The following is a 22,242-nucleotide window of genomic DNA, read 5'->3' as shown; positions in this document are numbered from 1 at the left end:
GCTACACGTGACTCCAGATATTTAGCAACGTGGTTGACAAGCCACACAGTGTCAAGGGATGAACAAGAAATGCTGGTCTTGCCTGCGACACCTGCATTTCATGAAAGAAAAAAAAAATGGCAGATAAATGGGTATATTACTGATATCAAGATTAGGAGAGGCTCTCTGGAAGTGACGGGGAGCTGGGAGAATATCGGAAGGTTTGAGAACTGAAATAATCCAGAGTAATGATGAGGTGTTAGTTGTGGTTCACTGCTTACATTCGCATCTCTGAATCACAGACTTGAGCACAAAATCTAGGCTGATACTCCAATGCAGTGCGGAGGGGGTGCTGCACTGTCAGAGGTCCTGTCTTTAATATGACACCTCAACCAAGACCCCATCTGTCCTTGCAGATGGACACAAACAATCCCATAAAGAGCAGGGGTGTTCTCCCCGGTGCTGCCAATATTTATCCATCAGCCAACTTCTCTAAAAAAAATTATGTGGTCGCAGCCACTCGTTTGTAGGACTTTGTTGTGCATAATTTTCCTGCTGTATTTCCAACATCAAAAGAAGGACTTGCATTTATATAGCACCTTTCATTGCCTCAGGATGTTCCAAAGCATTTTAGAGCCAGTGATGTACTTTTGAAGTGTACTGTTGTAATGTAGGAAACATAGCAGCCAATTCTCACACAGCAAGATCCCACAAACAGCAATGTCATAATGACCAAATCATCTGTTTTACTGATGCTGATGAAGGGTAAATATTGGCCAGGACACTGGGCTAACACCCCTGCTCTTCTTTGAAATAGTGCCAGAGGATCTTTTACATCCACTCAAGGGGAAAAACAGGGTGTCGGTTTAATGTTTCATCTGAAAGACAGCACTTCTGGCCATGCAGCACTCCCTCAGTACTGCTGCTTGATTTCTGTCAACCTTGCTTTTTGCATTCAGATCCTAGAGAAAACTTAAACCTTCTGACTCAGAGGTGAAATGCTACCCACTGAGTCACAGCTGCCAACAGCACTGAGAACACATCAAAAGAACATTATTAGCTGTAAAACACTGTGGGGCCCCCTGAAGTCATGAAAGGCGCTATACAAATACAAGTTTTCCATTTACCAAGGAGAAGAGACCCAAAAATGGAACAGTCAGCAACAGGATATCAGTCTCCTCTTATCTTAGAGAAATCAAGAACTCGATCACTGTGTGTTTGATACAAAGCTGATTTATTTATCATATATCCAGGATATGAAACTCCAGCCCAGTTACATGGATTAACATCAACTGAAATAAACCCCAACGGTCAGAATAAACAAGGTTCAGTTCTGGATGTGATTAACAGCAGCAATAACAGCAGAATCCAAACCCTGCAGTCACTTGTGAACTTGCTGATGTTTCAGCAGGTTAGTTGAATCAGTGAATCCCTTCCCACACACACAGCAGGTGAATGGCCTCTCCCCAGTGTGAACTCGCTGGTGTCTCAGCAGGTTGGATGAATAAGTAAATCCCTTCCCACACATGGAGCAGATGAACGGCCTCTCCCCAGTGTGAACTCGCTGGTGTGTCAGCAGGTTGGATGACTGAGCGAATTCCTTCCCACACACTGAACAGGTGAACGGTCTGTCCCCAGTGTGACTGCGTCGATGAATTTCCAGCTTGGATGGATAATTGAACCCCTTCCCACAGTCCCCACATTTCCACGGTTTTTCCGTGGTGCGGGTGTCTTTGTGTCTCTCCAGGTTGGATGATCAATTGAAGCCTCATCCACATACAGAACACACGAATGATGCGATGTTTTATCAGGCTGTGTAACTGGTTAAAGCTCTTTCCACAGTCAGTGCACTGGAACACTCTCACTCGGGTGTGTGTGTCTCAGTGCTTTTCCAGTCACACTGATGTTTGAAATCTTTTCCCAGAAACAGAACAAACATTTCTCCTTCCACATTCCAAGGCCGATGATGTTCAAGTCCTGATCAATCGAGTGACTCCGTCAGAACCTGACATGATGTTTGGTTTGAGTTTCCAGTCTGTAAATCCTCCCCTTCTCATACTCTGTAAAAGGATTTTATAAAAGTCATCATGGTCAGTCCAGGATAGAAATTCAGAAGAGACAATTTTGGTTTCTATGGAACATTCTTTCCTCTCTTGTTCCCCCAAACATATGATCCAATCAAACTAAAAGAAGCCAAAATAAGCAACACAGTTGCAACAAACGCAAAGGGAACCTTCCCAACTAAACCAGAATGTCGTTATCAGTGACTATGAGACACTCTGTACCCGGAGGTGCCACTGGATGCAGAAGGCATCAAATGTGCTCCCTCTCCAGGGCCACCCGAGCACTGACAAGACCACGGAATAGAGGCCAACATGGTCCCCACACATCCTGGATCGACACACTGCTGTTTTAACCGGGCCCAAGAGCCGGTCCAGCAGAAGATCCGCCAATTTACCTTCCTCCACACTGAGCAACCAATGATTAAGAGCTTGGGGCTAATGTTTAACCAAACATTGAGCAGCAGTAACTACACAGGACTGTAACCTCTCACACTGAATATATACATGGCCCATGGACTCCTCTAGGGTGCAAACATCACATGCAACCTGGCAGTGGGTGAACATACGAATTAGGAGCAGAAGTAGGCCATTCGGCCCCTCTAGCCTGCTCCGCCATTCAACAGATTGATGGCTAATCTGTGTGTCTCGAATTCCACACTCCCATCAATCCTTGATAACCTTTGATTCCCTTGCCTAACAAGAATCGCTCTACCTTTGCCTTAAAACTATTCAATAACCCTGCCTCCGCCATCTTCTGAGGCCGAGTTTCAAAATTGCACAACCCTCTCCTCATCTCTGTCCTAAAAGGGCGACCCCTAATTTTAAAACAGTGCCTCCTAGTTCTGGAATCACCCACAAAAGTATCAGTTTCTCCCATAGTCACAGAGCAACGAATCAGAAAATGATCCATTTATGCATACTCTCTGTTTTCTGTCAGCCAGCAGAACTCTTCTATCCATACTAATATGTAACCCACTACACCAAGAGCTCCTACTTTGCGCAATAACCTTTTCTGTGGCACCTCGTCAAATGCCTTCTGGAAATCTAAGTACACTATGTCAATGGGGTCCCCTTTATCCACAGCGCATGTCACTCCTTCAAAAAACTCCAATAAATTGGTTAACCATGATCTTTTTCAAAGCCATGCTGACTATTCCCAATTACCTTGAGTTTTTCTAACTGCCCAGCTATAGCATCCTTAATGATTGATTCTAACACCTTCCTCGCGACAGTCGTCAAGCTAACTGGCCTATGGTTACCTGCTTTCTGCCTCCCCCTCCTTCTAGAATACAGGGGTTATATTTGCTACTTTCCAGTCTGATGGTACCTTTCCAGAATCTAGCAAATTTTGAAAAATTAACACCAATGCATCTACTATCTCATTAGCCACCTCTTTTAACACCCCAGGACGAAGCTCATCAGGACCCGGGGACTTGTCAGCCCGCAGCTCCATCAGTTTGGTCAGTACCACTTCCCTGGTGATTGTAATTTTACAAAGTTCCTCTCTTCCTTCCACTTTCTGATTTACAACTATTACTGGGATGTTTTCTGTATCCTCTACAGTGAAAACAGGAGCAAAATATTTCTTCATTTCATCTGCCATTTCCTTATTACCTATTAACTCCCCGTTCTCACTGTCTAGAGGACCAACACTCACTTTCCTTGCTCTTTTCCTTTTCAAATACCTGTAGAAACTCTTGCTATCCTTTTTTACATTTCGAGCTAGCTTCCTGTCATACTCTAATTTCTTTCTCCTGATTAACCTTTTAATCATTCTCTACTGTTCTTCATATTCTGACTAATCATCTGACCTGCCACTCACCTTTGCACAATCATATGCCTTTTCCTGAAGTTTAATGCTTTCCTTAACTTCTGTAGTTAACCACGGATGGCGGATCCTTCCTTTAGAATTTTTCTTTATAGTAGGAACATACTTATCCTGAACATTCTGAAATATCCCCTTGAATGTCTGCCACTGCTTCTCCTTTGATCTATTTCCTAGCCTAGTAACCAAGTTCACTTCAGCTAGCTCAGCTTTCATGCCCACATAGTTGCCCTTATTTAAGTTTAAAATACTAGTCTTAGACTCACTCTTCTCTCTTTCAAACTGGATGTAAAATTCAATCATATTGTATTCGCTGCGACCTAGAGGTACCTTTACTCTGAGCTCAATAATTAATCCTGCCACATTACACAATGCCAAGTCTAATATAACCTGCTCTCTGGTTGGTTCCAGAATGTACTGCTCTAAGAAACTATCTCAAAAGCTTTCTATGAACTCCTCATCCAGGCTCCTATTGCCAATTTGATTTTTCCAGTTTAGACGTAGATTAAAATCACCCACAATTACTGCCGTCCCTTTATCACAAGCACACAATATTTTTTCTTGTATACTTCGTCCTACAGTATGGTTGCTGTTAGGGGGCCTGTTGACTACAAGTGACTTCTTTCTCCTACTATTCCTCATCTCCACCCAAACTGATTCTACATCCTGATCTCCTGAATCAAGATCATCTCTAATTATTGCATCATCCTTGATTAAGAGTGCTACCCCTCCGCCTTTACCTAGCTTCCTATTCTTCTTGAATGTCATATACCCTTCAATATTCAGAACCCAATCCTCGTCCTCCTGCAGCCACATCTCCGTAATGGCTTTCAGATCATATTTATGTACTTCAATGTGTGCTATCAGTTCGTCTACTTTGTTATGAATGCTACTTGCAATCAGATACAGAGCCTTTAGTTTTGTTTTTGCTTTCTTTGTAACTTCTAGTCTCGACTGTTGATGTGTTCTTAGGTTTTTTCTCTCTGTCGCTTCTGGTCATTCTCTGGCTCTGCTCTCCTTGACTCTACTCCTTGATTTGCTACATCTACCCAGGCTTGATTCCTCATCCCCTTTCTTTAGTTTAAAGCCCACTATACTTCCCTAGTTACATGGTTTGCTAGTACACAGCATGGTTCAGCTGCAGACCATCCCAACGGTACAGCCCCCACTTTCCCCAGTACTGGTGCCAGTGTCCCATGGATCAAAACCCACTTCTCCTACACCAGGCTTTGTGCCATGTATTCAATTCACTCATCTTATGTGCCATCTGTCAATTGGCACATGGCTCAGGTAATAATCCAGAGATTATTACTCTTGAGGCTCTTCTCTTCAATTTGGTGTCTAGCTTCCTTTACTGTCTAAGCAGCTTAAAAACCTGTTGTCCAGGATGCCCTGGCTGGTGGGAGGATTCAGGAAAGGGTAAATTCCAAAGCAGCAAGGGAAATGTCAAGGCTGTAGAGCAGAGCAGCGTGTTGTGAAAATATAAGCAGAGTGGGTCAGGAAAGGACAGTGAGAGTAACAAATGTAATAGGGTGACACAAGGAAAAATTAGAAAAAAGTCAAAACTAAAGGCACTATATCTGAATGCACAAAGGATTCACAACAAATTAAATGAATTAACAGCACAGATAGAAATTAATAGGTTTAGGCTAATAGCCTTTACAGGGACATGGTTGCATGGGAACTAAAGATTCCAGGGCACTTAACCTTTAAATGGGATAGAACAAAATGGACCAGGAGGAAGGGTCGCCCTGATAATAAAGGATGGGATAAAGACAGTAGAGAGAAAGCATCTTAGGTCAGAAAGTCAAGTAGTAGAATCAGTTTGAGTGGAGATAACAAATTGCATGGGTCAGAAAACATTGGTGAGGCTTGATTACAGGCCCCCTAACAGTAGCTGCAGTACAAGGCAGAGTATAGATCAGGAAATTAGAGGTGCATGGGGAAGGCGGCAGTGTAGTAGTAATGTCACTGGACTATCAATCCAGAGGTCCAGGCTAATGCTCAAGGGATATGGGTTCAAATCCCACCAAGGCAGCTGGTGGAATTTAAACACAATTTATAAATCTATAATTTAAAAAAAATTGTGACCATGAAACCATTGTCGTAAAAACCCATCTGGTTCACTGATGTCCTTTAGGGAAGGCAACCTGCCGTCCTTACATGTGACTCCAGACCCACTGCAATGTGGTTGACTCTTAAATGCACTGAAATGGCCTAGCAAGCCACTCAGTTGTATCAAACCGCTACTAAGTGTAAGAAAATGAACAAAACCGGATAGACCACCTGGCGTCGACCTAGGCACTGGAAACGACTACGGCAAACCCAACCCTGCCGACCCTGCAAAGTCCTCTTTACTAACCCATCTGGGGCTTGTACCAAAATTGAGAGAGCTGTCCCACAGACTAGTTTAGCAACTGCCTGTAAGGTAGGATTCTGTGAGCATGACTATGTCCCAAACACCACCATCACCATACCGGAAGTGGGGGAGGGGCATAGTGGTATACAGTCGGGAGGGAGCAGCCCTGGGAGTTCTCAACATTGACTCCGGACCCCATGCTGCCACCTCCCCCCTCCAAACCTTCAGCTGATGAATCAGTGCTTCTCCATGTTGGACACCACTTGGAAGAAGCACTGAGGGTGGAAAGGGCACAAAATCTACTCTAGGTTGCGGACTTCAATGTAGCACCACCACTCACTGAGCTAACTGAGTCCGAAAGGACATAGCTGCTCGACTGGGTCTGTGGCAGGTGGTGAAGAAGCCAAATAGAGGAAAAAACCTACTTGACTTCATCTTCACCAATCACTGGTCGAAGTGACCACCGCACAGTCCTTGCGGAGGCAAAGTCCCATCTTCACATTGAGGGTACCCACCATCGTGTTGTGTGGCACTACTGCCTTACTAACTAGCAGCACCAGGCATACCTAAAAACGAGGTGTCAACCTGGTGAAGTGACAACACAGGACGAAATGCATACCAAACAGCAGAAGCGACATGCGATGAACAGGGTTAAGTGATCCCACAACCAACGGATCAGATTTAAGCTCTGCAGTCCTGCCATATCCAGTCTTGAATGGTGGTGGATAATTAAACAACTAACCAGAAGAGAAGGCTCCACAAATATCTTCATCCTCAATGATGGGGGAGCTCAGCACATCAGTGAAAAAAACAAGGCTGAAGCATTTTCACCAATCTTCAGCCAGAAGTGCTGAGTGGATGATCCATCTCAGCTTCCTCCTGAAGGCCCAGCATCATAGATGCCAGTCTTCAACGAATTTGATTCACTCCACGCGATACCAAGAAACGGCTGAAGGCACTGGATACTGCAAAGACTATGGGCTCTGACAACACTCCAGCAACAGTATTGAAGACCTGTGCTCCAGAACTATCCGTGCCCCTAGCCGAGCTGGAGTACAGCTATGACACTGGCATCTACCCAACAATGTAGAAAATTGCCCAAGAATGCCCCAGACCAAAAAGCAGAATTCAACAAAATCCAGCACAGCCATTTGAAGCCCCATCAGTCTACTCTCAATCATCAGCAAAGTGATGGAAGGGGCTGGCGACAGTGCTATCAAGCGGCACTTGCTTAGCAACAAGTTGCTCACTGACACGCAGTTTGAGTTCTGCCAGGGCCATTCAGCTCCTGACCTCATTACAGCCTTCATCCAAAGATGAACAAAAGAGCTGAAATCAAGAGGTGAGGTGAGAGTGACTGCCCTTGACATCAAGGCAGCATGCGACCAAGTGTGGCATTAAGGAGCCCTAGCAAAACTAGAGTCAATGGGAAGCAGGGGGAAAATTCTCCGCTGGTTGGAATCATACCTAGCACAAAGGAAGATGTTTGTGGTTGTTGGAAGTCACTCATCTCAGCTCCAGGAATATCACTGCAGGAGTTCCTCCGGATAGTGTCCTCGGCCCAACCATCTTTAGCTGCTTCAATGACTTTCCATTCATTATAAGGTCAAAAGTGGGATGTTCACTGATGACTGCACAGTCTTCAGCACCATTCGCAACTCCTCAGATACTGATGCAGCCCATGTCCAGCAAGATCTGGACAGCATCCAGGCTTGGGCTGAAAAGTGGCAAGTAACATTCACATCACGCAAGTGCCAGGCAATGACCATCTCAAACAAGAGAGAATCTAACCATCTCCCCTTGACGTTCAAAAACATTACCATTGCTGAATCCCCCACCATCAACATCCTGGGGGTCACCATTGACCAGAAACTGAACTGGACCAGCCACATAAATGCTGTGGCTACAAGAGCAGGTCAGAGGCTGGGAATACTGCGGAGAGTAGCTCACCACCACCACCTTTTCAAGGGCAATTTGGGATGGCCAATAAATGCTGGCCTAGCCAGTGACAACCACATCCTGTGAAAGAATTGAAAACAAAAGGCTAATACAGCAATCATAGGGTACTTTAATCTTTATACAGACTGGACAAACCAAATTCACAGTAATAGTGTGGAGGATGAGCTCATGGTGTATATACAAGATAGTTTTCTAGATCAATTCCAGTGCCCGGGACCAGCATGTGTGCAGGAAGTGTCTCCAGCTGCAGCTCCTGGAAGCCCGGGTTTCGGAGCTGGAGCGGCAGCTGGGGACTCTGTGGAGCATCCACGAGGCGGAGAGTATCGTGGATAGCACGTATAGAGAGGTGGTCACACTGCAGACTCAGACCCCACAGGCAGGAGGGGAACGGGTGACCACCAGGCAGAGCAAGAGGACTAGGCATGCAGTGCAGGAACCTCCTGTGGCTCTTCTCCTGCAAAACAGATATACTGCTTTGGATACTGTTGGGGGGAATGGTCTCTCAGGGGAAAGCAGCAACAGCCCAATTCGTTGCACCACGGTTGGCTCTGCTGCACAGGGGAGTAGTAAAAAGTGTAGGAATGCAATAGTTATAGGGGATTCAATTGTAAGGGGAATAGATAGGCGTTTCTGTGGCCGCAAAAGAGACTCCAGGATGGTATGTTGCCTCCCTGGTGCTAGGGTCAAGGATGTCTCAGAGCGGTTACAGGACATTCTGAAGAGGGAGCGTGAACAGACAGTGATCGTAGTACACATTGGTACAAACAACATAGGTAAAAAAAAAGGATGAGGTCCTAAAAGCAGAATATAGGGAGCTAGGAAGTAAGTTGAAAAGTAGGACCTCAAAAGGTAGTGATCTCAGGATTACTACCAGTGTCACGTGCTAGTCAGATTAGAAATAGCAGGATAGAGGGAGGATAGAGATAGAGGGAGATGGTGCACAGTGGTAATGTCACTGAACTAGTAATCTAAAAGCCCAGGCTAATAACCTGGGGGCACGAGTTCAAATCCCACCATAGCAGCTGGTGGAATTTAAATTTTTTTAAAAATCTGGAATTGGAAGCCAATCTCAGTAATGAAACGATCGATTATCGTAAAACCCCATCTGTTTCACGAATGTCCTTTAGGGAAGGAAATCCGACGTCCTTACCTGCTCTGGCCTACATGTGACTAGACCCACAGCAATGTGGTTGACTCTTAGCTGTCCTCTGAAATTGCCTCTCAAGCCTTTCGGTTGTCAGGGGCAATTTGGCAAGGCCAGCATTTGTGGCCCATCCTGTGATGTCCACAATACATGAAAGAATTAAAAAAAAAAAATCAGTGTCAAGGAGCCAACTAATGAACAGGGTATTTTGGATCTAGTATTGTGCAATGCAAAAGGGTTGATTAATAATCTTGTCGTAAAGAAGCCTCTGAGGAGGAGTGACCATAACATGAAAGACCTTCATACTGAGTTTGAAACTGACTTTGTGAAGTCCAAAACTAGGGTCTAAACAGAGCAAAGTACGTAGGAATGAGGGGCGAGTTCACTAAGGTACATAGGGAAAATACATTAAAAGATATGACAGTAGACAAGCCATAGCTAACATTTAAAGAATAAGTAATTTGCAACAAATATACATTCCTTTAAGGCACAAAAGCCACACAGAAAAACTGGTCAAACTGTGACTAACAAGAGGAATTAAAGATAGTAATAGATCAAAGGAAGAGGCTTATAATGTTGCCAAGAAGAGTAGTAAGCCTGAGGCGTAGGAGGATTTTAGAATTCGGCAATGGAGGACCAAGAAATTGATAAGGCAAGAGAATAGAGAATGAGAGTAGACGAGCAAGAGACATTAGAGAAAGATGACATACAACTCAGAAGTATTGCAGATGACACAAAACTTGGAAGTATTGTGAACTGTGAGGAGGATAGTGATAGACTTCAAGAAGACATAGGCTAGTGGAATGGGTGGACATGTGACAGATTGAATTTCATGCAGAAATGGGTGAAGTGATACATTTTGGTAGAAAGAACGGGGAGAGGCAATATAAACTAAAGGGGACAATTGTAAAGTGGGTAGAGGAGCAGAAGGACCCAGATGGTATATCTGCACAAAATCACTGAAGGTGACTGGGCAAATTGAGAAAGCAGTTAAAAAGGCATATGGGATTCTGGGCTTTATAAATAGAAGCATAGAGTGCAAAAGCAAGAAAGTTTTGGTAAACCTGCATAAAACACTGTTCCAGCCTCAACTGGCGTATTGTGTCCAATTCTGGGCGCCACATATTAGTCAGGATATGAAGGCATTAGAGAGGATGCAGAAAAGATTTACCAGATTGGTTCCACGGATGAGCAGCTTCAGTTATGTGGATTGATCGGAGAATCTGGGGCTGTTCCACTTAAAGCAGAGAAAGGTCAGAGGAGATTTGTTAGAGGTGTTCAAAAGCATGAGGGGTCTGTACAGAGTAGATGGGGAGAAAAGTCGAGAAGCAGAGGACACTAATTTAAGATAAATGATAAAAGAATGAAAGGCGACGTGAGGAAAATCTTTTTTATGCAGTGAGTGGTTCGGATCTGGAATGCACTGCCTGAGTGCATGGTGAAGACCAGCCAACGGACTACCACAGGGTTCAGTGCTAGCCCTAACACTGTTCAACATATATACAAATGACCTGCCAACAACCACATCTCACAAGTTCATCTATGCTGATGACATCCATTGTGCCACGCAAGCTCCATCCTCTGCACCCTGGACCAGATCCTTAATGAAGACGTCACGAGGTTGACGGACGACTGCAGCACATGGCGTCTCACATTGAATCCCTCTAAAATCATATCCAGTGTATTCCAGCTCCACAATGCCAGTGCCAGAAAAGAATTGGGTATCTACATGGATGGTCAGAGACTAAAGCATGATCCCAACCCAACATAGTTGGGAGCGACTCTGGATAGGACTTTGTCCTTCCAGCAGCATCTGAAGAAAACAGCAGCAAAGGTCAAAACCAGAAACAACCCATTAACCAAACTTGCTGGATCTATGTGGGTCTGCTGCCACAACACTCCGGATCTCAGCCCGATCATCGGCTGCAGCAGAGTACTGTGCACCTGTTTGGAATTGGTCATCACACACACATCTTGTTGATACTCAATTGAATGTAACAATGCACATCATAACTGGAACCATCCACTCAACACCCTTCCCCTGGCATCCTGTCCTGGCAAATATCACTCCCCCCACACATCTGTCAACCAACGAAAACCCACAAACTGATTGAGACCATCCATGCTGCACCTCACTTACTACTCTGTAATGACATGTTCCATCGAATGGCAGGCTTTGAACTACCACGACGAGAGTCATCCTTGTTAAACAGGTTTAGGATCAGCCAGGGCCTCTGTTCAGCCAATCTTCATTGCTGGGGCCTCAGTACAAACCCCTTCTGCATTTGTGGGAAAGACACAAACAATGCTGCACATTACTGAGGAATATCCACTCTACAGACCAAGTGGCAGACTAATCGCCTTAAATTCAGCAAATGCAGAAGCTATCGCTTGGCTCCAGGGATTTGCATTTGCTAAATAAATAAAACAAACTGCCTGATAGTGTGGAGGAGTCAGGTTTACTTGTGGCTTTTAAAAGAGAATTGGATAATTACCTGAAGAAAAAAAAATCTGCAGGGCGACGGGGAATAGGCAGTGGAGTAGGACCAGCTGAGTTGCTCTTGCAGAGAGCATCACCGACACAAAGGGCTGAATGGCCTCCTTGTGTGCTGTAACCATATTATTCTATTCTGTTCTATGATTCTATGAAATCAAAGGTGGGCCCATTCCAGGCAGAGACAGGTGAAATTATAATGCGGAGTAAGGAACTGGCAGAGACATTAAACAAATACTTTTTCTTCACAGTAGAAGATGCAAAAAACATTCTGGAAATCATGGGGAAACAAGGATCTAGTGAGAATGATGAACTTAAAGAAATCAGTAAAACAGTACTGGAGAAATTAATGGGACAAAGTGGCAACAAATCCCTTGGACCTGGTGATCTGGATCCCAGGATTTTAAAAGAGGTAGCTGCAGCGATAGTGAATGCATTGGTTTTGATGTTCCAGAATTCCATAGATTCTAGAACAGTTCCCAATGATTGGAAGATGTCATGCCAACTTGCTTTGATGAATGATAAGTTTCATGAATACACTGAATGAAGATCTGAAGTTATACTTTAAAAAAAACATTTAATAAGAACAGCTAAAAGGATGACTTTGTTGGCAGCTTAGGATGGTCACCTGATTTGCAACACTATCCTACATTACAAGGCTTGTGAGGAGGAAGACAAAATGTCTGTTCAGTCCACAGCAAGAACCAAGACCCAGGAAGTTTAAGGGAGATACCTGTTCTTTTTAGCAATAGATAAATACTGCTAACTGCTATGGTTGAATCACTGAGTGACTGTCATGTGACAAGACCCATGCCATCTGTGATTTTAAGCTCGAGTTTCTTTGCAACAGGAGGAAACAGCATCTGGACTCTGACACGTGCAGACCCAAGTGGGGGTCGGTCTCTCTCTCTCCATTCCAGCTTGCAATCTTCAATCCTACCCATTGTCTGACCACCTCTGTATACTCCAGCTACAAATCAGAAACCCCGTTGGAGGAAATCATCCGCATCACTGTCGCCAAGAGACCCACTGAACCAGTCATCTAACAAACTCCAAAGACTGTATACTTTTTTTAAATGGACCTTAACTCAACCAAAATACCCTTCCCCACTCTGTAACCCATGTGTGTGTGCATGTAAACCCATAGTGTGTGTGAATGAAAGTTGGCAAGTAGTTTAAAACTTTAAGTGTTAAGAGACTTCCATTTTTTTGTTAAAACTTGGGAATCTATAGATTTTTAAAACCTAAAAGAGGATTTCATGGTGTCATGAAGACACGACCTGTCAAGAATGAGGCATATTAATGTTGTCATATGAACATTAATTTTAAACTGTTGCTGGAAGGAAGAGATAATTGGTTTAAAGAGATCAGCAGTGACTGCAAAACATTTGCAAATTAAGAGACAGTGCCTGGAGACAATAGAACAGCCCTCTGATCCAATTAACCCAAATGGATTTTGATCACCAGACATTGAATGTCTGAAAGAAAGCCAGCATTCTTGGGTGTCTGCTAAGACGGTGAATCCACAAACGCAGGAGTTTGTGAAAACAGCTAGTCACATAACTAACCTGCTGGCCCAGGTTTTGTTTGAACTGCTCACAGGACAGTTTGGGTCAGATTGCAACTGAACTTGGAAGAAGAGAGCCTCTCTCCTGGCTCGCTTTCTCTATCGCTCGCAAAACTCTGGATCCACTGAAGTCACTTAAACCTCAACAGAGAAAAGACATCTACATTGAAACAAGTTTTAAAGCATGCACTGGGCCCCAACAAAATGGCAAGACTTACCGGCAATCAAAGGCTCTACACTGTACTCAAAGGACTGTAAATAAATCCCAGTTATTGCCTCAAACTTTTCCCCTTTATTCTTTCTATTTTTCTATCTCTATCTGCGTGTGTGTTCATCATGTATGCGTGGTCGCGTCGCGTATTCCGATTGGTTAACTGAATGAGAGTTTAAGGTGAATAAACTTTCACCTTTCCTGTTTAAATCTAAGAAAACCTGCCTGGTTTATTTCTTTGCCTTATAATTGGAGAGCAGTGAACAAGGATTTACTGAGGGGGAGCTAAAAACATGATATTTTAAAATTAAACCCTGTTATAGTCAAACCAGGCAAAGGCTGAGAGGGAACCCCTAGACCCCTTTTTCACCTGGTCATAACAATGGGCATTTAAAGATCTGGAGATAGCTGAACTTTATGAATGCTTTTAAAAAAAAAAGGAAGGTCAACAAGAGGTTCCTGGTTTTGGCGAGTAAAGAAGTACTGGAAACCAGGTGATTTCAACCACAGGGGAGACTTAACAGCTATTCATTGTTTATGACTGTCACAGAATTGCTACTGAACAGTAAGTTTCATTTTGGACTGTTAAAAAAGGCCAGTTGTTTTGGATAAAGGCAGAAGAGGTTTGTTTTTTGACCTGCCAGGATTCAGGCGATTCAGTCAGCCCGTCTTTCTCTTGAAAAGCAAATCCTGTATCAAAGGTGGTTCCTGTTGCCTCCTGTATTTGAAGAAACCTGTTACTGCCATACTGCTGCTGTAAGACCCAAGATGATCGTTGTTGCTGATATCTGATGGAAGACCTGTGAAGTTTCTGCAGTTGAATTTCTTTGAACGCCTATCCAAAACAGACCGTTTACCAACCTCACCTGGAAAGACTCCAAGTGGCATTGAGATATTTGACTTTGGGACACACTGCCATAAACCAGGACATCCAGGTCTTCTCTTCAGTCAAAGTTTTTTTTCCTTCTATTTCTCTAACAGCTGTAAACAAAAATCTAATTGGCTATTTTGGTAAGTGGTAAAATTTATTGATGTGTTGTGACCTGTGGAGAAGTGGGACTGAATTGACAGTGCACTTCTCCCGCCTCGGTCGTAACATAAGTAGTTTGGTTTAAGTACAATAAAGTTAACCTCTTTCTTTGTTAAACTCAAGAAAAACTGTCCAATTACTTGCTATGATGATAATTTCACAAGAGTTTTTTGACTTATTGTTACAGTTCAGTTTCACTTTTGCTTTGTGAAAGACCAGTGCTGGACAGGCAGGAGGCAGAACAAACTGGCTGAGACCTGTGTTTTTGCAGACCAGGGAAAACGACCTCTGCTTGAAAAAGGCAGCTTGCCTCTCTTGTAAAAATAAATTCTACATTTGAGGTGGTGGCTGTGGTCTGCCTGGAGAGAGAAAAAAGACCCTGGACAGAGGAAAAGACCCAGGAAAAGAGGAATTGCTGCTCTAGGTGGAGGAAGGTTTCTTTGCCGAGAGGAAGCCCTGCATTTTTGAAGGTGGCAGATTCCTACTGCCTTAAGTCTCTGAACAATCCCTGCCTCAGGAGTGATTCCTGTTGCATCTTATATTTTGGGAGATCCTGAAAGCTCAAGAAAGCTTTTATTGCAAGACTATTTCAAAACTCAAGCAGACCTGTTGCTACATCCTTTGCTGAAAGACCTGTGTGATGCCTGCTGCAAACGAAGTACCATGAATGCCTACCCATCACAGACTGTTCATCAACCCCGCCTGGATAGACTTAGAGTGGCATCTGACTATTCAACTCTGGGATACTCACCAACCCAGAAATATCCTAACAGAATGTGACAACCTAATTATTTTATTATTCCAAGAAGCAGTTATAAACAAAAACATCCTTTTAACACCAGTTAACCATTTTTTAAAAATATATATGTGTGTGTGCATGAGAGTTAGGAAGAATAGGAAGTTTGAAAAGAATCCTTTCACATGGGTGGCGCAGTGGTTAGCACCGCAGCCTCACAGCTCCAGCGACCCGGGTTCAATTCTGGGTACTGCCTGTGTGGAGTTTGCAAGTTCTCCGTGTCTGCGTGGGTTTTCTCCGGGTGCTCCGGTTTCCTCCCACAGCCAAAAGACTTGCAGGTTGGTAAGTAAATTGGCCATTATAAATTGCCCCTAGTATAGGTAGCTGGTAGGGAAATATAGGGACAGGTGGGGATGTGGTAGGAATATGGGATTAGTATAAATGGGTGGTTGATGGTCGGCACAGACTTCGTGGGCCGAAGGGCCTGTTTCAGTGCTGTATCTCTAAACTAAACTAAAACTAAACGCAGGCTTAAAAAAGCAGCTGAAAAAGGCTATTGCAACCATTACAGCTATTTGGGATGTCGTAGTGCCATTTGTGCCAAAAGACTGCTTCGTGGCCAGGGCCTGAAAATGCACAGGAATGGGAGTAACAGTGCCACAGAGCCATAGAGTTCAGAAACAGGCAGTGACAAGTAAAAGGACTGCAGGCAGCAGATCTACAGCAAATTGAAACCTTCCTGTGCAGTAAAGCAGGAAAGCTTCTTCCTACCTAGGAAATCGCAGAAAATCCCAGGAATGTCAGCAAGATGTCCATTAAATTCCCATGTATGAAATGGAAAGCAATGGATCTTCTTTCCAAATTCAATAATTTCAACCAAAGAGTAGAGCTGTGATTTCTTGATTTGGCTATATCAGAACCAGATAAACAAGCAATCAAAATGAAAATAGCTATCGGAAACAAAGGACGTCGTAGGCGGAATGCCTCAGGCTAATCAGATGATGATCAGGAAGACTCTGAGAAAATATGGACCACACTGGACGACCAACTCTGTGTGAAAGTCAATTTCAGGATAGATCGATTGGAATTTATGTCATATCGGCAGCAACCAAAAGAGTCAATCGACCAATTTGTCAGTCGCTGTAGGGACAAAGGCAGGGACTGTGACTTGACTGAAGCTGAGTTATCTGAAAGAATTGCAGAGCTGGTAATAGCATCAACACCCATTGAAGCTTTTCAAAATGAACTGCTAGAAAAGCCAAAGGTCCTGACATTGAAGCTTTATTAGAAGACAAGCATAAATACGAAGCTATCCTTGCAGGCCGACAGAGTTTGCAAGCACTGGTGCATCTCCAAATATTGTCACAGCAGCAAAGATGGCGAAACCAAACAAGCCGTGTGGAAGATGTGGACGACTTCATCCACCAAGAAGCTGTCCAGCATACCAGCATCACTGTAAGGCATGTGGTATCAAAGGGCATTGGGCACGCCAACGTAAGAAACTCAGTTCAGAAGCTGTGGCAAGAAGCCACAACTAAGGAGAAAACATGCAACACACTGGCAACAACACATCGGAAATAGGAGCAGGAGGAGACCAGCGGCAGCAGGAGTGATGGAACCAATGGGTAGGCAGGGAGGCTTCAGAAACACCCTGTGTAGGCCTCAACACCCCCGATAAGAGGCTCCCGGTCCCGCCTTTGCACCGAGTGAGGCGGCAGCTACGGGGCTTCTCCCAGTGACAGGCCTGGGTTCGTGGCTGCCTGCTTTTCAGCTCTTTTGGAGGAACATCCAAGGCCATAACTTTAAAGGAAATTTAGCTCAGTTATAAAAAGGGGCCTGGGGGAGGGGATGGAGGAACTATTTGGGACACAGCACAGGGCAGGAGATCCCCCCTCCTCCACTCCCTGGTTCTACAAAGACTCCACTTGGACTGGGCCACCCCTGGGCAGGGCTGGCTCAAGGTGCAGGAAGCTGCTAGGCTGAGCTGTGGACTGGGAGGAGTGGGAGGTTTGACTGACAGGCCTGGGGAGGGGGATATCAGGGCAGGCACACACACTGCTCCCCCTTTTCCTGCTGGGATGTTTTATTGGAGTCGTGTGGGTGAATGTTTCTAAACTCTGTCTCCCTATCCTGGTAATGTAGGTGGATTGCAGGTTGCTGTGAGTGTTGGACTATATTGCCTCTCCTCATTCTTCCTCCTTCTCCCGTTCCGAGTTCCAGGATGCAGGCTCCGGTGGCTCAATGCGCCTGAAACATTAACTCTGTTTCTCTCCACAGATGCTGCCTGACCAGCTGAGTATTTCCAGCATTTCCTCCTTCTTTTTCAGATTTCCAGCATCTGCAGCATTTCGCTTCGGTTTTATTGCAGGCATTACCCACAGAACTGAGTTGAGGAACACAGACGGACCAATTAAGAAATGGTTTGTATCGCAGTGGGTGTTGGATGCAGAAGTCAGTCCCTCACCTCTTGTGAGGGTCTTTTTTGTTGTATCAGTTTGAGCTGGAGTGGATATGGAGGAGAAGCTGCTGGGTTTATCCCAAAGTAGTCCCAGGTGCCAGTGATGTAGTTATACTGGAACAGCTTAGCTCGGTGTGCGGCTAGTTCTGGAGCACAGGTCCTCAGTACTACAGCCAGGATGTAGTCAGGTACGTAGCACTTGCTGCATCCAGTGAGTTCAGTCAGCTCTTGATATTATGGAGAGTGTATCTCCTCCCGTCTGGTATAAACCAACCCCACAGTCACTGACACCCCAAATTCCCATGGTCTCACAAACTAACCCACAGACACAAACACCAAATCTCCTCCTGTCTCATTTAAATCAATCACAGATATAGGATTGAAGTAAAAGTTTACGACCTTATTGGAAACTAATTCCTGATACAAGTCCCTGAATTAAGTTAAGAACTGCTGTCTGTGATCTTAAAGGGACACTGCAGTCCCTAAAGTACAATCAGCTCCATTCCAGCATATTAAACTCCAGCCCACTTATAGGGTTTATTAACATCAGCAGAAACAAACCCCGACTGTTAGATTGAACATGTTCAGTTCTGGACCTGATTAACAGCAGCATCCAACTGCTGCAGTCACTCGTGAACGCGCTTGTGTGTCAGCAGGGCTGATGATTTAGTGAATCCTTTCCCACAGTCAGAGCAGGTGAATGGCCTCTCCCTAGTATGAACTCGTTGGTGCATCAGCAGGTTAGACGATTTAGTGAATTCCTTCCCACAGTCAGAGCAAGGGAACAGCCTCTTCCTAGTGTGAACTCTCTGGTGTTTCAGCAGCTCATTTCTGCTTTTAAAGCTCTTCTCACAGTCAGAACAGTTAAAAGGCCTCTCATCAGTGTGAATTCGCTGGTGTGTCAGCAGAGCAGATGACTCAATGAATCCCTTCCCACACACACAGCAGGTGAACGGCCTCTCCCCAGTGTGAACTCTCTGGTGTGTCAGCAGATCATTTCTACTTTTAAAGCTCTTCTCACAGTCAGAACAGTTATAAGGCCTCTGATCAGTGTGAACAAGTTGGTGCCTCCGCAGGCTGGATAACTGAGTAAATCCCTTCCTGCACATGGAGCAGGTGAATGGCCTCTCTCCAGTGTGAACTCGCTGGTGTGTCAGCAGGTTAGATGGATCAGTGAATCCTTTCCCACAGTCAGAGCAGGTGAACGGCCTCTCCCCAGTGTGAACTCGCTGGTGTGTCAACAGGTTGGATGATTTAGTGAATCCCTTCCCACAGTCAGAGCAGGTGAACGGCCTCTCTCCAGTGTGAACCTGCTGGTGTTTCAGCAGCTCATTTCTGCTTTTAAAGCTCTTCTCACAGTTAGAGCAGTTAAAAGGTCTTTCATCAGTGTGAACTCGCTGGTGTGTCAGCAAAGCAGACGACTGAGAGAATCCCTTCCCACACACTGAGCAGGTGAACGGCCTCTCCCCGGTGTGAACTCGCTGGTGTGTTAGCAGAGTAGATGACTGAGTGAATCCTTTCCCACACATGGAGCAGGTGAATGGCCTCTCCCCAGTTTGAACTTGCTGGTGTCTCAGCAGGTTGGATGGAGAAGTGAATCCCTTCCCACAGTCACAGCAGATAAACGGCCTCTCCCCAGTGTGAATGCGTTTGTGTGTCAGGAGGTTTGATGACCGCGAGAATCCTTTCCCACACAAAGAACAGGTGAATGGCCTCTCCCCTGTGTGAGTACGTTGGTGCAGCAGCAACTCGTTTTTATTTTTAAATCTCTCCTCACAACATTTCAAAGGTCTCTTATCAGTGTGAATGCGCTGGTGTGCCAGCAGATTGGCTGACTGAGTGAACCCCTTCCCACACACGGAACAGGTGAATGGCCTGTCCCCAGTGTGACTGCGTCGATGAATTTGCAGCTGGGAGGGGTAATTGAATCCCTTCCCACAGTCCCCACATTTCAATGATTTCTCCATGGTGCGGGTGTCCTTGTGTCTCTCCAAGTTGGTTGATCAGTTGAAGCCACGTCCACACACAGAACACATGTGCAGCTTCTCCCTGTTGTGAATGGTGTGATGTTTTATCAGGCTGCGTAACTGGTTAAAGCTCTTTCCACAGTCAGTGCACTGGAACACTCTCACTCGGGTGTGTGTGTCTCAGTGTTTTTCCAGTCACACTGATGTTTGAAATCTTTTCCCACAGACAGAATTGACAAACATTTGATATTCAAGTCCTGATGAATCTGGTGAATCTGTCAGATCTTGATGTGTTGCTTGGTTTGTGTTTCTCGTATTTAAATCCTCCCCTTCTAATCATCTGTAAAAGGAGTTTACAAAAGCCATCACTGTCAGTCCAGGATAGAAATTCTCAACATTCTCTCCTCCTGCTTCCTGGCCCAGGATGGCTGCACACGTGCCCTGCTGCACATTGCCCCATATAAAAATAGTAGCCGTTAACCCAGGCCTGTCACGGGAGAAGCCCCGCAGCTGTGCCCGCCTTGACTGCAAATGCAGGACCCGTAGCTTCTTATTCTGGGTTTGAGGCCTACACCAGGCATTTGTAAATCGGATAATGTTCCCTGTTTTATATTGAAGCCTGGGGCTGCACTCAGTCTGTTTGAAGCTTGTGTTGAACTAGAGTTTATTAACCCACTCCCTCCAGCCTACTCCTCCTGTTCTATTCCATTTCTTGCACTTTTGATCTCATCCTTTCCCATTCTCCCAGAAGTTCAGTAGGGCTCATCATGTCTTCACCTTCCACTCCACCAGCCCCCACAATCAACACACCACCCTCCATCATTTCCCCACCTCCAGTCTGATGCCAAACACATCAACCTGTGTCCCTTTCAGTAACAAATGTTTAAACTCCCTATCAAAGAGCTTTCAATACTAATGTTCTAGAATTCAAGAAATGCTTACAAATAAAACCTGAAGCAAAGAGCCACTATTGAACATTTACAATTAGAATTTTCTCTAGCAATTGGTTTAATATCGGCAACTCAATCAAAATAACATTCTTGTGGCACAGTTCCCTCAACACCCTGGTGCAAACATCTATCATATCCAACACCCAGTCTCCTTCCCATGCTAGCGCAGGAGATGTAACACTTGCCCTTTTAACTCCTCCCTACTCACCATCCAAAGCTCCAAACACTCTGTGATTTACTTGTACTTCTTTCAGCTCAGTATATTGTATTCACTGCCCACAATGCAGTCTCCTACATATTGGGGAGACCAAACACAGATTAGGTGACTGCTTTGTGCAACACCTGTGTTCAGTTCACAAATGTGACCCTGAGACTCTGGCTGCTTGTCATCTTAATTCACTGTTCCACTTCCACTCTGCCCCCTATACTGTTCCAATGAAGCTCAACAGAAGCTCGAGGAACAGCAGATCATCTTTCAATTTGGCACTTCAATTTTCTGGATTCAACTAAGTGGAACAAATTCAGATAATTTCAGTTACAATTCAGTGGGATGTAAACAGTAACCCCAGCACTTACCAGCAACTTCAGGAGAGATGGTGGGAAGGCGCCTGTGTGCAGTGTCGGAATGAAATCAATACCTGCAAATCCTCCCTTCTAAACTCCTGTAAAAGTTTACAAAAGTCATCACTGTAAGTACACGATAAAAATTCAGACCAGACAATTCTAATTTTTTGGAACATTTTCTCCTCTCTTGTTCCCCCAAGGCTATAAATCCCTATCCCACACACTCTCCCTCCTCCCTGTGCTGAAATCCAAACGCATGGCACCATCTGCTCCATTTCTTTCCTCCATTGTCAGTTTTCTCTCTCCCTCTGCCCTAGCTGGGGTCAGTTCTCCAGTCCCTGTTTGCAGAATAAGATCAACGAGTCAATGATTTTCTCTCCTGGTCACTGGAAGCCCGAAGCCCCGCCCACTCTGACATCAAGCATGCGCTCTGCTCCACGCTCAACCAAAATGGCAGTCTTTTAACCTGGGCCTGTTCCCGGAAAAGACGCGGCGCCACAAACGCGAAAACGGAATCTTCTTATTCGGGGCTTGCGGCATATACGAAGCGTTTCTGAAGCTTCTCCGCCCGCCCACCCACCGGCTCCGTTCCTCCCGTGCGCTCCGCCGACTCTCACCCGCTGCAAAAGCGTCTCCAGCAATCGCACAGCTCTGAGCAAAGTTACACAGCGCACTCGACGGATACAGGCCAGCACTGCGCCTGCGCGCTGACTCTTGCAGCGTGAATGCGGCGGCTCATTAGCATAGAGGGGCGGAGCGACCGCCCGATGATGGAAATGGGGTGTCCGGCGCCACCGCGCAGGCACCGACGCCATTTTTAAAGGGCTTCACGTGCTGATTCAATTTAAAAAAAAAAGTACCTTTTATTTAAATAAAAACAGTTAATTAAATATCAAAGTCCCTCTTCCACCCCCAATAATCAAATAATATATTTAT

The 22,242-nt window shown here is 45.0% G+C and overlaps 2 protein-coding genes across 5 annotated transcripts in view; both read right to left on the bottom strand.

Moving 5' to 3' along the window:
* The window catches only part of LOC137381523 (zinc finger protein 271-like), a 76,524-nt gene extending 72,708 nt beyond the window's left edge, over positions 1-3,816 (bottom strand). The window contains exons 1-3 of the mRNA XM_068054223.1: positions 3,511-3,816; positions 2,265-2,477; positions 1,426-1,720 (exon numbers count right to left, since the gene is read on the bottom strand). Of these exons, the coding sequence (XP_067910324.1) occupies positions 1,426-1,720; positions 2,265-2,477; positions 3,511-3,816 (814 nt within the window). The remainder of the gene's footprint in view (positions 1-1,425; positions 1,721-2,264; positions 2,478-3,510) is intronic.
* Positions 1,629-22,001, bottom strand: LOC137381307 (zinc finger protein 271-like). 4 transcript variants are annotated; one of them, XR_010977142.1, is made up of 5 exons: positions 21,924-22,001; positions 21,319-21,404; positions 17,832-20,132; positions 11,461-11,608; positions 1,629-2,039 (listed from the first exon to the last, which is right to left on the bottom strand). XR_010977142.1 is itself a non-coding variant. In XM_068053671.1 (4 exons), exon 3 carries the CDS (start codon positions 19,790-19,792, stop codon positions 18,452-18,454), a length of 1,341 nt encoding a protein of 446 aa, XP_067909772.1. In that variant the 5' UTR covers positions 19,793-20,132; positions 21,319-21,404; positions 21,924-22,001; the 3' UTR covers positions 1,629-2,039; positions 18,422-18,451. The 4 variants fall into 4 exon arrangements, 2 of the variants coding, with proteins under 2 accessions (XP_067909772.1, XP_067909770.1); XR_010977141.1 differs by having other exon boundaries at positions 11,470-11,608; XM_068053671.1 differs by lacking the exon at positions 11,461-11,608 and having other exon boundaries at positions 18,422-20,132.
* Between the last annotated feature and the right edge of the window lie 241 nt (positions 22,002-22,242).

The sequence above is a fragment of the Heterodontus francisci genome, chromosome 22 (assembly GCF_036365525.1).
Source record: "Heterodontus francisci isolate sHetFra1 chromosome 22, sHetFra1.hap1, whole genome shotgun sequence".
Taxonomy (NCBI): domain Eukaryota; kingdom Metazoa; phylum Chordata; class Chondrichthyes; order Heterodontiformes; family Heterodontidae; genus Heterodontus; species Heterodontus francisci.
This window is presented reverse-complemented; position numbering and strand designations above follow the sequence as displayed.